General features: G+C 48.0%; 1 protein-coding gene across 1 annotated transcript; it reads left to right on the forward strand.

The window, feature by feature from the left end:
- Positions 1-270: 270 nt before the first annotated feature.
- LOC120386073 (glutathione S-transferase theta-1-like) lies at positions 271-17551 on the forward strand. The gene is made up of 7 exons (XM_039504899.1): positions 271-966; positions 1053-1272; positions 1644-1806; positions 11847-11934; positions 12688-12838; positions 14693-14869; positions 17330-17551. Exons 2-7 carry the CDS (start codon positions 1210-1212, stop codon positions 17528-17530), a joined length of 843 nt encoding a protein of 280 aa, XP_039360833.1. The 5' UTR covers positions 271-966; positions 1053-1209; the 3' UTR covers positions 17531-17551.
- Positions 17552-17733: the final 182 nt, after the last annotated feature.

A 17733-nucleotide genomic window follows, 5' to 3' on the forward strand; every position in this document is an offset into this window, starting at 1 on the left:
CTCACACCCCTTGGCAACCTAGATTATACCAACTTAGCCCCCACCGTAAACAGCGCTATATCGACAGGAGGATTTCCCCTGTTAATATAGCTACTGCCTCTCATTGGAGTGGATTAATTAAATCAACAGGAGAGCTCTCTCCTGTTGGCTTAGTGCAGCTCCACTAGAGAGCATACAGTGGCGCAGCGGCATGCACTGTAAGCTCTCTAGTGGAGTCATCATCGCCCCAGTCTGCATGGAGAGTAGGCTGCAGATTCACAGCCTTGCCAATGAAAGAGTAAAGAGAACCTCCAGCTAAATGGATGAGAAGTGGACAAAGACAGCTTCTGGGAAGCTGGGCATGAGAATTTCTAAGCAAACACATGTTTCCATCAGTTGGAAGCTACAGAATCCAGCTCTATGAACCAACTGGGATAGGTTATATGTAGGGGAAGACAAGTCTGATCCAGCAGACACTCCTACCCATCAGTAACATTATGCCCGATCTTCAGGTGGAACTATACACATGACTAAAGATACATTTGTATTGGCAGGCTCAAGCCTTAATGTGCAAGGAATGATCTAATGTATGAACAAAAGCTGCATTTCCAAGCGAAGCTTCTGCCAGCGTGCTGTGCCATCCTGAGTGTTCAATGCCTCCTCAGCTAAATGAGACTCTGGCTTGAATTGTTTTGGGGTTTTTTATGCAAAGAATGAAACAAAAGTCAGAGGGGGTGGATGGACCTTCTCATGGGCCTTAATAAGCCCAACATGATTTACTAACCAAGTCATTATACTTCATAACAGAAAGGGCCAAGCCTCTGCGGTACTCACAAATGCAGCATGAATGGAGGCCATCTGGCAAACCTGTACAGAAGCACCTGGCTCAGCTTACAGGTGCAGTGGGAAATGGCTTGGTTCCCCTCCAACCAAACTACCTCTCCTACGCTCATGGTTTGTATGCTGTGTGGGTCCCAGGATGTCAAGGTGGGTGAGGTAATAGCTTTCATTTAGTAGAAGCTGGTCCAATTAAAAACTACTACCTTACCCATCCTGTCTCCTACTCCCCACAGGAATTGTGTACAAATGGCCAAATTCACAGGTGGCTGCCAAGGTACACTGTTCACATTCTGGTGGGGCAGGGAGAGATGCCACCTTAGCCTGGTCCCGGTCTCTTTCCTCTGGAGGAAGAGTAGGGGAGGAGCTCTAATGATAGACGATAACTAAGAGATGGAAAGAAGTTTCTCTTCAGTCTGCCTTCTCTGCAGCTACAGCCAAGGACAGGTAGTCTCAGCCTCAACCAGGGGCGGCTCTACAAAGTAGGCTGCCCCAAGCAGCGCGGAGCGCTGCGCCGCCCTTCCCCAGTCCCGCGGCGGGTCCTCTTCCGGCATCCTGGGGGCGGGCATTTGGCTCGGTGGAGCTCCCGCATGCCTGCGGCAGGTCCACCGGAGCCCGGACGAGCGGACCTGCCGCAGCCTGCGGGAGCTCAACCGAGCCGGGAAGACGGGACCCGCCGCAGGCGTGATCGGCAGGTCCGCTCGTCCCGGGCTCCGTGGACCTGCCGCTGGCATGCCGGGCGGAGCTCCACCGGAGCCAAATGACGCCCTCCCCAGGATGCCGCCCCAAGCGGGCGCTTGGCCCGCTGGTGCCTAGAGCCGCCCCTGGCCTCAACACAGCACCTCTCTCCCTGCTGCTCCCTCTGCCCAGCAGGTAGGATGGGGATAGAGCTCTACCTGGACTTGCTCTCACCACCCTGCCGATCCGTCTACATCTTTGCCAAGAAGAACAACATCCCCTTCACATTCAAACAAATGGAGGTACTCAAAGGTGAGGGAAGGAGCTGAACCCCTTTGCTGTGTTAGGATATAGAAATGCAGGCCTGCCTGTAAAGGCCTATACTTTAAGAATTTAGGTATATGTTTATCGTTTAGCTAGTTATAGAGGTATAAAAGAGAGAATCTGTGTAAGGGCCTTTTTTTACTGTGACAGTTTGAGGCCGTTCTTAAGCTCAGGCCTTTGGCTAAGCAGCAGAGGCAGCCATAAGCTGGGAAGCATATGGTCACATTCTTACATTTCAAACTAGGCACATTGAAATAAGGTGCTATTGGGCTGTTAGGAATACAATCCTGTTCTGGTAATGCAGATCCCCACCAGAGAAAGATGGTTAAAGAACACTTAGTTTGATAGCATCCTGTCTGGCAAGAAATTACTTTTTAATAGTTGTGGTTGTGAAACCCTCATTTCTGAATGTTTTATCTTTATGGCCTCCACTTTTCTATTGTTAATCTGTCTGGTTCTCTAATTGTTTCTGTGGGCTGTATAATTAATTTTGCTAGGTGTAAGTTAATTAGGGTAGTGGGATATAATTGGGGAGAGAATTATGTTACAATATGTTAGGATTGGTTAGACAGATTTCAGTAAAATGATTGGTTAAGGTATAGCTGAGAATATTACAATATAAATTAGGGGCAAACAGGAAGTAAGTTGGGGTTCAAAAATAAGGAAAAAGGAACTTGGATTTAAGCTTGCTGGAAGTTCACCCCAATAAACATAAAATTGTTTGCACCTTCGGACTTCGGGTATTGTTGCTCTCTGTTCATGCGAGAAGGACCAGGGAAGTGCGAGGATGAAGGAATAAGCTCTCTAACATGCGCTCCCTTGGGGTTGTGTTTGCTAACCTTTCTTCCTTCCCCAGCAGGGCACTGAGCCCCAGTTACTCACAACAGGCCTCAGGTTAGGAAGCATCCCTTCCCTTCCTGCTTTCAGCCTTTGTGAGTAAAGGACCTTCAAGAAGGAGATAAACAAAGCTAAGCTCAAACCCTGGGAACCTTTTCTGGAGTGAGGGAATCTGGGAGGAAGGTTCAGTTTTGGGGAGCAAAATGGCAGGTGGAATTTAGCTGGGAGTGTCATAGACGGGTAAGAATTAAGGTTCTGGCTACTGCTCTGGCATGACATTGCAGATGTCAACCCAGTACGCGGCTGGAGCTTCCCTCCTATCCGCTTTGCGGCTTTAAGGGTCTTGAGCCCCATGCTGGTGCTCTGCTCCCCGTCTCTGCTTCCCCCTTCCCAGCCCTATGTACTTTCCAGTTCCCTTTCAACACCTGACAAGCCCTATGAATGCTGCCCAGTATAAACGCATCACCGCCCTGTGGCCAGGAACAGGTGGGTGATGGGTTTGATATACGGTCTTCATCTTGTATTGCTGTCTTTTTCTGACTCAGTGGTGGTTGGGATATATTGTGTGGGTTGTTTTGTTTTTTTTCTTGCTCCCCTCATTAGGCAGTTTTTCTTCCTCACTGGTTAGGGGAAATCTCTGCCTACTCTGATTGATTGCCTTGAGGAAGTTGTGACGGGTTGGATCACAGAACCCCCCCTAGGGAGCTGCTACCCGATGTGCCAAGACTATCTCTGCTCCTGCTTTTCCTGCCAGCTCGGGATGCCAGCACCCTGTCTTGCTGAGCCAGACACATCCGCCTGCTCCACCAAAGACCCCAGGTCTGAATGACTTGCCCCAAAGTTGCAGGCTTCACTGAAAACAGCTCACAGAAGTGTTCCTGTCTTTAACACTCAGATGCCCAACTTCCAACGGGGTCTAAACCCAAATAAATCCGTTTTACCCTGTATAAAGCTTATGCAGGGTAAACTCATAAATTGTTTGCCCTCTATAACACTGATAGAGAGATATGCATGGCTGTTCGCTCCCCCAGGTATTAATACATACTCTGGGTCGATTAATAAGTAAAAAGTGATTTTATTAAATACAGAAAGAAGGATTTAAGTGGTTCCAAGTAGTAACAAACAGAACAAAGTAAGTCACCAAGCAAAATAAAATAAAACGTGCAAATCTATGTCTAATCAAACTGAATACAGATAATCTCACCCTCAGAGATGCTTCAGTAAGCTTTTTCTTCAGACTGGACACCTTCCAGGCCTGGGCACAATTCTTTCCCCTGGTACACCTCTTGTACCAGCTCAGGTGGTAGCTAGGGGATTTTTCATGATGGCTCCTCATGCTTTGTTCTCTTCCACCCCTTTATATATCTTTTGCATAAGGCGGGAATCCTTTGTCCCTCTCCGGGTTCCCACCCCCTCCTTCTCAATGGGAAGACATCAGGTTAAAGATGGATTCCAGTTCAGGTGACGTGATCACATGTCACTGCAAGACTCCATTACCCACTTGCCAGCACACACGTATGCAGGAAGAATTACAGGTAAAACACAGCTATCTGTAGACAACTGTCCTGGTTAATGGGAGTCATCAAGATTCCAAACCACCATTAACTGCCCACACTTTGCATAATTACAATAAGCCCTCAGAGTTATATTTCATATTTCTAGTTTTAGATACAAGAGTGATACATTTATAGAAATAGGATGAACACACTCAGTAGATTATAAGTTTTGTAATGATACCTTACAAGAGACCTTTTGCATGAAGCATATTGCAGTTACATTATATACATTCATTAGCATATTTTTATAAAACCATATAGACTGCAACATCACAGAAGTATCTTTTCAGCCCTTCATTATGTTCTGGATAGTGACACAGAAAAAGTGTATAATCTCTCCTTGTTTTCGCTCATTACACAATGGCTCCCCATTGTGGTTCCAGGGGGTCTCCCAGTTTTCATTTCCAATCTGTGATCACAGGTTTTGCATTTGGTAAACATCTACCTGCATTTTACTTATCACATTCCAAGGTATCTGCTAGACCAAAGAATGTAGGCTGTGTTTTTAGCTCTTCTTCCCACTAGGCAGAATGTTGTCTCCTTAGGGCTAGAATCTTGACCACAGGGATAAGCAACAACATGTCTGGGGAACATTTTTAGCACATCCATGGAGCTTTCTAGAGTCAGTGGATAAACTAGGTACTGAGATACCAATGTTGATGGGGAAGTGAGTATAAAACCATATGTAGAGACCACGATAATCTGAACCTCAGATGAACAGAAGAGTATCTGAAAGTTACATATATCTTCAATACACTTTATATCTGACCTGCACATACAGATCTAGATGGTGAATTCGTCATGGCTGATTGAAGCATAAACCTTTCAGTGCTGAAGTTTGACTAGCAACATGCACAGAAGTCCTGGAGCTCACATGCTTCTGGCCAACACGGTGGAAAACAGCCTTTGGGAAGCTGGCTGGTTTTCTGTGCTGGCCAGCTTTGAGGTCCGCACTCAGCATGAGGAGCTGTCAAAGCTTTGTGAATCAGCTTCCCCCAGTCATCCAAAGGCTACTGCTGTCTCCTGAGCCTTTTGCATAATCAATTTTGCTGTATTTTTTTCCCCTGTAATTTCAAGCCACTAAAATGCTTTATATGAAGGGGAAAGTCTGTCAGTCAGCCCTGAAAATAGGCAGGCTTGGGATGTCCATGGGAGAGTTAATCAAAAACATGGCCAGCTATATGCAGGCCTAACATAAGGAGATGTAATCCTCATTGACTCCCATGGGAGTTCTGCCTGCTTCCACCAGGGCTGAACTGGTCTGAAACATGCCTGAATCTTCACACTCCTTCTTGAGCATTATTCATGTTTCAAATAGGGAAGCTTATCTCACAAGTGTGGTGGTTAATGCTGCTGCATGGGAGGTTACTCCATGTAGAAAAGAGGCATGGGTTTATTTTTTATCAAGCTTTTGAGTTTGGTCTTCTACACCTTGGTAACGGAGTGGGAGTGTGTTGCTTTGACCAAAGTCTCATTTCTCTGCAGCTTCTCCTCTGAGGCATTGTTACTCAGAGCCCCAAATGACTCCTACCCAGGTGACTAATGTGGCTGTCAACCAATTAGTGGGGAAAGGCTTATGATTCAGCAGTTCTGCCCAACAAACTTTGCCAGACAAGAGCTCCTAGGAGCCAGTGGCTGGAAAGTTGCTCTGTACACAAGCACAGGGAGGCTTAGCAGCAGTAATTTGGGATTTGAAGGAACTCTAAACCCAGATACTGAAAGAAATGGGAGCAGGAAGTAAAAGGCTGTTTAAGCCTCGCTGGGGCCCATTTGCAAAATCCTGGCAAGGCACTTGAGAAAGCACTGATACTGCATCCAGTTCAGAATTTAGTGCTGATTTTGGTGGTTATTGATTTAGGATCCCTATGTTGTTTAAGATTAAGATTTAGCCCAACATCTTTGTCTATCTGTTCAAGGTACTCCTGGGGGAATTCTGCGCCACTGTGCATGCGCAGAATTTATGTCCCCCGCAGATTTCTTTGCTTCCCTGCAGAAAAATGAGTTTCTGATGGGGAACCAAAGGGAAGCCACAAGAGTGGTCATGAGAACCTCTCCAGCAGTATGTTTTGGGTTCCCATGGCAGACAGCAGAGAGGTAAATCACCATGGAAGAGCTGGCTGGTGCCTTCTACCCTGTGCTAGGCTCAGTTGCTAGTCCCAGCTGGCCTGGGGGGGACGAGACTTCCTCTTCCCCTGCATGGCATCTGGAGCTAGGTCAAACCCTTCCCCAGCTGCAGGAAGCTCTGCAAATTCTCCCACCCCCTGCTTCCTAAACCCATCGCTCCTCAGCTGCAGGGGGAGGAATCCCTGTACAGAGAGCTTCTCCCCCATCTGCCCAGCCCCCGTGCATCCAAACCCCCTCATACCCAGACCCTACTGTCAAGCCTCACCCCCCACCCTCAGAACGCCCCACTCCCCCAGCACCTGGACCACCCTGATGAGACACCCGCATGCAGATCCCCACCCCACTGAGCCCCAACCAGCTGCACCTGGATCCACTCCCCACTGAGCCCCACTCCCCCAGCATCTGGACTCCCCACTGAGCTTCATACACCCAGACCCCCATGCCAAGCTCTATCCCCTGCCATACCCAGACCCCACCCTACTGAGCCCCAACCACCTTCATCTGGACCCCACTGCAGAGTCCCATTGCCCCTGTACCCAGAACCCCTCAACAAGCCCCTGTGCATTCAAATCCTCCTGCACCCAGATCCCCCACTAATCTGTCCACACCCAGATTGCCCCACACAGAACCTTCTCAACCCACACCAGGTTCCCCTCACACTAAGCCCCTCCACACTCGGATCCTGCCTTGCTGAGCCTGCCTGCCCACACCTGGTGGACCTGGCACACAGGGGCAGGGTCCTGGAGTGTTTCTGGGGCAGGCCTGGTCCTTGTGCTGTGTCAGGGTTGGGTGCAGCCTCACTGCTGAGTCCATGTCCTAGTGAGGAGCTGCACAGTGATTTCCTACCTCTGTGTGGCCAGTGGCCTGTGCTCCCCAGTGCCAGGCTGGAGCCTCCACATTTATTTGACAAATACATTTTGCAGAATTTTAAAATATTGTGTGCAGAATTTTAAATTTTCTGGTGCAGTTTTTAATTGTTTGGTGCAGAATGCCCTTAGGAGTATGGGGGGTCAGTCACTTGCCAATGTTGACTTCAGGGGGGAGTTTTGCTGCCTTAATAATAGTGGAATAAGGACTTCCAGACTAAATCCCATTGAAGTCGATGGGAGATCTGACTGAGTAAGGAGTTCTGTATTTAGCTTGGTATGCAGCTTTTCCCATTCAGCCTCTTTATCTACAGATCAGAGTAGTTGATAATTAAAGGATAGTGAATTTAGACCCAGAATGTAGGTTTTGTGTTAGGAGGAAAGAACGCCTGCTTTTCTTGGAACAGTGAACAGCCCTTCCCCCACCCACACCGAAGCTAATGCTTTTACAAAAGGATTCTCACTTGATCGGTGAGATTTGTGCAAGAAATGCAATCGTTCCCCTGCAGCAGTAATACATGACACAGGTAATGGTGCTTTTACTTAAATATACTATTTTTCTCCACTGGAAAAATGATGCAGGTCACCACCATCAAGTCAAGTGACTACATAAGTCAGAGAAGGCTGCTACCTGCCCAAGCACGCCCTTTCAGGTGGATCTGTAAGTCTTAACACCTCTTCAGTTCAAAAGACTTAAGGGCATCCTGACACAGCATTTTCAATGCACATACTGCAGCACTGGGCCACTGCACAAAAGTCAGAAAGTGAACTGGACTAATTTAATTCTCCCCTCCAAGCTGAGTGACATGCAGAACATCAACAAATGATACCAGTAATGAAAATGTAAATTGGATTCCAGAATTCTATCAGTTTTCACACTGATATTAACACAGGAAGCAAATGTTTATTTTCTCATCTGTTTTTTAACCAGGCAAGTATGTCTAAAAGAAGCAGTTACTCCGTGATTAGCAAACCCATCAACAGCAGCTCTTTCTTTTCCAGGAATAGCACCCCAGTGTTGCTGCCTGCCCAGCAGCAGGAGGCATAGTTACTAAATCCTGTGTGGTCAATGCGCTAATATCCCTTTGCTTTCAGCAGCCTGCATGCAACATTAGGTCAAATCTAAAGAAAATAGTCTGTGAGCCACATCACACTGGCTCACCCTCTCACAGCTTTGCCCTTCCTCTATGAACTACAGCCTACCCAGAGGCAACTGGCTGTCCTTTTAGCACTATCAGAATAAAATGGACCCTATTATGCTTCAATGTTGTGTGAGAGAATTTAGAGCTCATGGTCTCACTCCCCTCTCTGTTACATTTTGTTCTCTCCACCCATCCTCCAAATTCCTGACCTCTAACTACTTTTTTTTTTTTAAATAACGGATGAACCTCCCATCCCCAACACTACAAATACCTTGCACCGCTTCTGCTCAGGTGCACACAAAGTATAGAGATCAGTCACACCCATGATCATAATACATAAACCCTTAATCCTGTCAAAGTAACTTGAAACCAGTGTTGGCATTAAATGCTTTCCCTGTAAACCTGAATGGCTTGATGTGGTAGAATTCTCAGCACGGCTGTATTGTGTATGGAAGGTCATTGTGTGACACCAAGCCAATAAGGTGTCATTTCTCATTTATGACATCATGGCATCATGAAAGCTCCATGTAAGAGACTCAGAATCAGTTTCCAAGCTGCTTTAAAAATGGAACAGCCTATTAAGAACACAAAATTAGTATCCTTTATGGGCCTGATAAATTATTAAAGTAGGTTGGAAGTTGGTACAGAGTCCCTTGCCTGGAATTCTCCTGTTGCCCAGTGCCACAAAGGACACCATCACTCCCCACTTGCTGGCTGCCTCCTGTAGTAGGTTCAGATGCCAGTGATAACTAACAACATATCATATAGGGGTTTACAGTGTATTTGCTGTGACTGGTGTTTGTTACCTCATGAACTTTTAGACCGTTGGGCTGTGCAACATGGAAGCAGTTTCCCTTTAACCTAACACAACGATCAAGCTACTGTGCAGGATGCACACACTGATTCTCACATACAGAATCCCCACATTCTGGTACAGTGATCTTTTGTCTCATTAACATGGACAACAACTATAGCCTCATGGAGATATAGCTTCACAGCAATTAGACACCCACAGCTGGCCTGTGCTAGCTGATTCGGGCCAGTGGGGCTCGCGCTAAGGGGCTATTTGTGGCATGGATGTTCTGGCTTGGGCTGGAGCCCGGGCTCTAGAACCTGAGCTCTAACATCTATACCGCAATTAAACAGCCCCGCAGCCTGAGTCCTGCAAACCTGAATCAGCTGGTACTGACCCACTGTGGGTGTCTAAATGCACCATAGACATACCCGTGAAGACAATTCCCACGTGCCTGCTTGGTTCACCCCAGGATCCAAAAAACAAGCCTAAATTTGCAAAGAGCTCACTCTGTCAACAGAGCTGTGTATACTGTGACTGGTGGCATTCAGAACCCCTCCAAGTACACAGGGCCAAGTGCATCTATGATTTGAATAAGCAACTCCTTGGATGTCAGTAGAGTTAAACTAGGAATGAATTTGCTTCAACAGTTCCATACTGTAAATATTAGAGATAACGAGCCTCCTCTTTGTACTTTGCCTTCTGCCCTGTTTTTTTTTCTTTTTGTTTGGAATGTCACCTGAATTTTATTTAACTTAGGGAATATTTAAAGCTGGTGAAAGGTGTCAGACTGAGAGCCCCAAAAGCAACCCCCTCTGCTCAGAACAGGGACAGCAGAAACAGCGCAGACCTCACCACTCTGCCTCTGTGCTAACAAGGTCACTTCCAGGGATTATAGGGGATTTCAGTTTCCATGGCCCATTCAGCTCTTGGCCTCCCACAGAGACTGCCAAGGAAGGTGCCAATGATAGTGGTGATTATTGTAATGTGAGGAATTCTCCCCTACAATAAGATCACTAAGGAATCTTGGTCAATGAACAGCTATCCAATGACAACAACTATTAGCCATTACTGACCTGAGCTGGATGTGAAACAGAGACCTTAATGTCCACTAAGTAGAAATATAAACTAAACAAGCAGATGGGCTGTCTGTACACCGGTGGCCATCCAGGAACTCCTAACACTGACTCTCCATGCCAATAATTTAAATGGGGCATGTTTCAGTTCCTTTAAAGATAAACTGCAAAACAAGAGCAACAGAAAGGATTGTGGCCTTTACTTGGTCAGTCTACCATCTAATCAGCATCCAAAGGGCAGGTAGATGTTACAGCTCAGGTTACCATTTCATGTGTCATCCCTCTTTGGGTCCCCAGGTTCTTGCCAAGGTACTCCAGCAAAGCCAGAAAAGTGAGAATCCAAGATTTCTAGTGTAATATAAAGTAAGGGTAGGGAGAAAGGGTGGAACACTTAAAACCAAAATCAAACTCTTGAGACATATTTTCTAGATCATTCAGAAGTAAAGAGCAAACCCCACTTTTATGCTTTGCTGTGCAATTCCTGTTTTCAAAGAAGCCGAAGACCTGATTAGATAACAAACTCTGTTAACATCTGTCAGTTGGAACAGTGTGATTGTGGAATTTAAACTCTCCTATGAGAGAGGGAAGAATAAGCTATTTCACAAGTTCTCCTGAAAGGGATGCACTAATATCAGTGCCCTCAAGCCAGGAGTAATGCAGGGAAATGCTGTGTAAGCTTCCCTCTCCATAACTAGGTTAATGCTTATCCACTCTGACCTCCAACCTCTCTGCTATTCCAGAGGTGGGGAACCCTTGTTTGTAGACTAATCATTTTCTGTGACTGTTTATGCAGCAACAAGCTGACTGCTGTGTCACTGACATGCATGTCTTTCTCTTCCTAGTCAGAGCTCTGGAAACTTCCTCAGGCACTCCTCTTCTGGGGGAGCAGCTTCTGTTGACAGCATCTTCTTTTCACGTGTCCTCTGCTGTTCAGAGCCTAGCAAACTGGAGCAGACACTTTGCTCTCGTAGCTGGGCTTTCTGCAGTTGATATTCATCCATTGCAGTGATCTCTATTGACCCACAGTCTTCAAGCTCCTTTCCTTATTCCGTCCTAGCTGGTATTGGTCTCCTTCATGAGCTGCAAGAAAATGGTTTAGCTTTAGCTTTCCCTGTGAGGGAGAGTGGGGGGTTAGTGACCATCTGACTCATTATAATGCTCTGTGTACAAATGTGCTTCGTAGGCCATGCCTATTTCCTTCACAAATATGAAAATATATTTAAGATGTTCAGTTGCCTTTATTCAAATCTCCCTCTTCTTTCCCTGCCTCTAAGACCTTGGCACACTCGCTTTCTACTGCATAGTGGAATTTGTGAGTAACACTTCAGCAAGTTGCACAACTGCCATTCCCAGTGACAGAAGTCAATGGTTGAATCCTCTTGCAACAGCAAATCCCAGCTCCAGGTGACTGTCAGATGTGGGCAAGATCTTTTGTCTCTCTCTGATATAGTCCCTTTTTTCAAACAAATACATGATATGGGAAAAACTCTAGTTGTATATCACAAAGGTTCCTATAAGCATAATAAAATGATGGCAGGACATTCTCAGTCTGAGCTGGGTGCTCCTTTCGCTTTAGCTTCCATTGGCCCAGCTACCAGTCTCATAACTGGTGAGTTTTTTCTCACTGTTTCCAGGGCAACAGCACAGTGTTGGATTTGGCAAGGTGAACATCCTAAGGAAAGTGCCAGCACTGAAGGATGGAGGTTTCACCTTAGCAGAGAGGTAAGAATACAACAGAAGTACACTCTTCTCTTTCTTGTCCCGTTATTCATCATTTGAACACTTCCGAGGCTGCACATCTGTCGGCTGCAATCCATTGTAGGATGATGGTTTTGGTCCTGAAGCAGGCAAGGAAAAGTGGATGATAAGAGTTCTCTGCTGTTTTGAGATTGCTTTTCTCAGTGCCACTGGCTGAATGTTCCATGGGGACCCAGCTTGGAATCTCATCAAGGCCTGTCTGTCTGTCTGGGGAGTGATGCAGTCTTTAGAATAAAGTTCTCTGTTTTTTCCCACAAGTGGAACCATTAGGGGTGTGATGCCATAGGTGGATTTCTTGCAATATATGGGACTTGGTGCTCCACTTGTTCCTCAATTCAAGATCACTTTTCCTGCTTCCTGTCACCCTTCTTCCCTACGTTTCTGTCTCCAGAATACCAATCTTTCTTGTCTCCCATCATCCCAGCAGAATTATATTAATAAATGTAGCTCAGGTGTTTACAGCAAATATAGCTCACTGGAAGGGAATAACAAACTCAGAACTCTCAAATTCTTTATTCTGTCCTCCTGTTTCCCCACTTCAATTTTTTTAAATCTCCATTAACTTTCCCTTTTTCCTGGCTGTCCCCCTCTACCACTCTCCATTCCTATGCTTTATAATGCAAGTAACACGAAGAAATGAAGTGGAAAGGGATGCAGATGAAAACTTTCTTTCACCTTAACTGACCTGCCAATCTTCTTCTTTTTATACTTGGACAGCCCTGCAATTCTTGCCTACCTGAGTCAGAAGTATAAAACCCCTGACCACTGGTACCCATTGGATATGAAGAAACGAGCCCGGGTAGATGAATACCTGTCCTGGCAACATTCTGCCATCCGGCCAAGTGTTTTGAAGATATTCTGGCTCAAGGTAAGAGATTTAAATATCCAGAGCTGGACCCAGGGGCGGCTCTAGGAATCCCGCCGCCCCAAGCAGGGCAGGGCGCACTCTGGTGGTCGCCGGTCCCGCAGCTCCGGGGGACCTCTTGCAGACGTGCCTGCGGAGGTTCCGCTGGTCCCACGGCTCCGGTGGAGCATCCGCTGGCATGCCTGCGGGAGGTCCACCAGAGCCGCAAGACCAGTGGACCTCCCGCAGGCATGACTGCGGAAGGTCCGCCGGAGCCGCCTGCCACCCTGCCGGCAAAATGCTGCCCCAAATGCGCGCTTGGCGCGCTGGGGTCTGGAGCCGGCCCTGGCTGGACCTCATATGTTCCGTGAGTCAGCAGCTGCTGAATTTCCCATGGTGGAGAATTGTGCTCCAGAACCTAGTGCTATCTATCTTAGGTACTTTCTATGGCCCCTGTGACAGGTATTGCAACCACATCCAGTATCTTTCGGGGTACATATTGGAGTAAGTTTATGTGCTACTGTGGCCAGGGATTGTATGCAATTCCAGGGGGAAGGGTTACCACAGCTCCTCTAGGAATCAGAAACAGTGGGGGGCGGGGAGTGAAAAAGGTGAATCACTGAGGTTGTAAACACCTCCAGAGAGGCACTACCCCTGGGGAAGTGCACATCTACTGGTCCACCCTGGATTTTCCAGACATAAAGAGAGGGCTTTTGGCATAAAAAAGCTGAGGTTAAACTGACTCAGGGCCTTCATTTTGATCCAGAATATGGACAGGACCTTCTGTCCAAGGGCCTCAACCTTTGCAAAAGGGTTGGAAGGACTATGGCTTACTAAGTGACTGATTGATTGGAGACTTCTGGTAAGTTTTGAGCACATGTATAGGAACTTTTGTTTCTATATGTTTTCATTGTAATGATTTTACCTTAAGAATAAATGTGCTTGCTTAGAAAGAGCTGTATGATAACTTGTAACTGCTGGCAATACGTTGGTCATAGCCCTCAGAGAGAAAGCAAAGCACAGGCACTGGCCTTTAGGTAGATTGGTTTGCTGGGGAAATCAGAGCATAAGACAGACAGCTGTGCAGCCTTAAAACCCTGGTCCAGAGGCAACGAGACGCAGGTTTCTGAGCAAGAGAGGAGATGGTGAGAGCCGGAAACCTTAAGTGGTGCCCTTGAGGGACAACGGTGGGAGGAACACAGGTGCAGTTACCCTGAAACTGCGACAGCCCCCCTTACTATAGTATCTGAGCACTTCCCAGTCTTTCATGTATTCATCCTTCCAACCCCCTATGAAGTAGAGCAGTGCTGTTATCCCCATTTTACAGATGTGGAACTGAGGCACAGAGAGACTTGCACAAGTGATACAGGAAGTCTGTGTCAGAGCAGGGCACTGAACCCAGGCCTCCTGAAGCGCCCAGGTTAGTGTCCTAATCACTGGACCAGCCTTCCTATCCTATTCTTTGACCGTAGTTCCCCTTCTCCTCCCCTGCAGCCCTGCCAGTTCCAATACCTGCAAATAAGCAGATCTTGAGAGATTTCTACCATCTTGGGCAGAAATCATATGCTGTCAGCCCCCTAAGGCTGTGAATTATTGAGACATTTTATTCTGTTTTCTCCTTTGGGCATTACTGCCCTAACTGTAAACATTTTGGAGGACAAGTGATCATCTTCTAATTTAAGATGAGGGACTTGATCCCTGTATAAGTCTAGACTTCCCGTCTGTGTATAATCCACACAAACAGCACCACTGTTGTTGGTTACTGTGGCACTGGCTGCAGCCTGAGGATCACTGAGCTTAGCTTTTTTACAATTACTAAACAGGATCAAGTATGTGTAGATGTATGAAGGCTAAGTCTATACCCTCTTCCCCACACAGGTGGTGTTTCCTTTATACATGGACCAGACAGCTCCTGAAGAGAAGCTACAGGAAGCTTTAGAGGACCTGGCCATTCCCCTGAAGCAGTTAGAGGAGAAGTTCCTGCAAGACAAACCCTTCCTTGTAGGCAGCATGATTTCTCTGGCAGACCTGGTGGCAGTTATGGAGCTCATGCAGGTAAGGGCTGGGCCAGGATGAGGAAAGCAGCGCTGTCTGAACTGCGTGGCCACTGGACAACATGCTGTACCACTTCCAAATGGGTGTGCTCTGTACCCCATCAGCACAAGATAGAGCTGGGTAGCAAAGCCCCACAAGGAAGTCAGACACCTAGTGAAGCAGGTGCATGCTTGTAAACGGTTGGTCGGGGCTCAACCCTCCGGCTGGCGGGAGGGGAGCCACACCGTCTCGCTCCTTGTCCCCTCTAACTGGTGGGCGGCAAGAAGTCAGGGTCAGCACCGTCTCATGTGTCAGGCCCTCTGGGTCGGGGGGGGGGGGGCGAACAGCAATCAGTCTCAAGAAGGTTCACAGGTTCAGACCCTCAGGCAGGGGCTGAACACAAGGCACACAGTCAATCAGTGTAAGCCCAGGCCCTCAATCAGGGCGGGGCAGCACAATAGCAGTTCTACGCTCAGATCCTCACAGCAGGAGCTGGGCAATACCAATAGTTCAGGGCTCAGGTCCTTGTCGCAGGAGCTGAGCAGTAACACTAGTTCAACTAAGCCCAGGTCCTCTGGAGCAGGGGGCTGGGCAACAGCAGTTCAATATAAGCCCAGGTCCTCTGGAGCAGGGGGCTGGGCAACAGCAGTTCAATATAAGCCCAGGTCCTCTGGAGCAGGGGACTGGGCAACAGCAGCTCTGTTTAAGGCTCAGGTCCTTGCCTCAGGAGCTGAGCAACTACAAAGTCAGTAAGCCCAGACCCTTTGGGTCAGGGCGGAACAACCACCATAGTCCCCAGGGCTCAGGTCCTGGTGTCAGGAGCTGAGCAATGACAACAACTCAGATTAGTGCAGGCGCCTCGGTCTGCGCTGGGGTGAGGGGGAGACTGCCACCCGTGAGTGGGGTGGCAGGGGGGACACAGGCCCACCCACTCCACTGTGTCCCAGCCCGGGGCCCTATTAGCGGCTAGCACTGCCGCTGGTCAGTGGGGTCCTGACCGAAACACACTGACATGGGCACTTCGGTGCTTATAGCCTGACAGGGGTCGGCTATCCCCGGGCTACATTCCATATCCCCCTCTATGGGTACCTGTTCCTCGGTCGCCATGGGTTCAGGCCAGTCCACCGGCATGGGGTCTGCAGGACCAGGGCTTGGGGGCAAGTCAGGCAACTCCTGCTGGCAGTCCGGCCAGGCCGGCTCCGGTGCTTCCTCCGGATAACAGCAGGGCGGAAGCGGCGGTGGCGGCTCCTTCTCGTACCGGGCGCGAGGAAGTCCTAGCGGCAGCTCCGGGTTCCGATCCCGGGGAAGTTCCGCGGGTTCCTCGTCGTACCGGGCGCGGGGCAATGGGGGCCAGTCCTGATCGCCGCCTCGGGTCCTAGAGGGTTCCCAGTCTGGAGCCCCCGCCGGCACGTCTGCTCGCGGCGGTGGCTGGCTCCTGACTGAGCTTTGGCGTTCTCCTTTTCTACTTCCTGTCCCGCCCCTTGACTTCCGGGGGGCGGGGACAGGAACTGGTGACTCAGCCCACTTGGGCGTCTGGGAGGGAGCTCCCTCTGCTGGGCAGGAGGGGAGCCACACCGTCTCGCTACAATGCTGAACACAGACTGAATGAGGTTCTTACAGCTGTTTCTCTTCCCATTTACCTGACCCACCCCCTCAGGATTTCATCCATAGTTGCAGCTTCTTTATTCTCCTAATGCAAGATCCAAAAGGAAATATTCTCCTAATGGAGACAGAGGGAGAGGGATCCCATGTGACTATTTGCTCCACAAGGCAATGGCTTCCCTGTACATTGCCTACAAAACACCAACCAGAAACTTCTCCAGCAGCTCAGATTTCTGGGTGGGTCATTTCTAAATATTAAATAGATCGGACTTAGGATAGGTCAGAAGCTCACCTCCAGGCCGGCTGTGACATCCTCCCATTCCCCTCCTCTGGCTGACACAAGTAGCAGTGCTGACTGTCTCTCGAGTTCCTCACTGTGATGTGGACAGGCTGTCATACCATCGGCAGGCCAAAGGTGGGAAAAACACTGGTGTCTGAATTTGTTAATCTTGGAAAAGGTGCATGTTACTGTGTCATCTGATACATTTATTATATTTTCAATATGCCCGAATGCACGTGGTGATCAGGTGCATCACAGTGCCTGAAAATCCAGCCCAGACTACTAGACTTCTAGCACTGTGGAGGAACATAGTTCCAGTCCCCTTTGATCATAAAACAGCTGCCATTACCCTGGGAGATGGGCACAGAAATCCAGTTCAGGTGCTTCTTATTGCAGGTGAGAGAAAAGGCTGAGAGTGTCATCCTCCAGCTTTTAGCAACTCCCTTTCTGAATTCTTTTCCTACCTGTGGGGCAATCACAGGTAAATCCCAGTCAGTACTCTTGCACTTGCCAAGAATGGATTCTGCTGTGTAAGTGGTGAATTCCCTTATCGAAGTTTAACCCAAGTGTTTCACGACTACATATGTCTCTCTCTGCAGCTCATAGCAATTAGTTATAACATCTTTGAGGACATGCCCAAGCTGGTGGAGTGGCGCAATCGAGTGGAGAAAGCTGTGGGGAAGGAGCTTTTCCAGGAGGCACATAAAGTGATCCTGAATTTCCAGGATTTGAACAGCATGCTGATTGAGCCACAACTAAAAGAGCAAATGAAACCTAGGCTGCTGAAGATGGTGGCCTGAAATATTTATTTTAAAAAATGGTAACAGTACATTTATTTCTTTTGCATCTTCTGGTCTCCTAGCTCCATGTGTGGCTGCTCTTAGCTGTGAGGGAAGAACTCCACATCATATGGGAAAAGAAACACTTCCATGGCCCATCTCTCTCTGCTCAGCTACAGAAACTGAGTAAGAGTCTTAGAGTGTAGCTGTAACTCCAAAAAATG

This window comes from Mauremys reevesii, linkage group 18, assembly GCF_016161935.1.
Source record: "Mauremys reevesii isolate NIE-2019 linkage group 18, ASM1616193v1, whole genome shotgun sequence".
NCBI classification, from domain to species: domain Eukaryota; kingdom Metazoa; phylum Chordata; order Testudines; family Geoemydidae; genus Mauremys; species Mauremys reevesii.

Excerpts from the sequence above, each read along its gene's own strand:
- LOC120386073 (XM_039504899.1), top strand. The coding sequence starts at position 1,210 with ATGGAAAGAAGTTTCTCTTCAGTCTGCCTTCTCTGCAGCTACAGCCAA. Across the intron at positions 1,807-11,846 it reads ACAAATGGAGGTACTCAAAG|GGCAACAGCACAGTGTTGGA; the intron begins GTGAGGGAAGGA and ends CACTGTTTCCAG. Across the intron at positions 14,870-17,329 it reads CAGTTATGGAGCTCATGCAG|CTCATAGCAATTAGTTATAA; the intron begins GTAAGGGCTGGG and ends CTCTCTCTGCAG.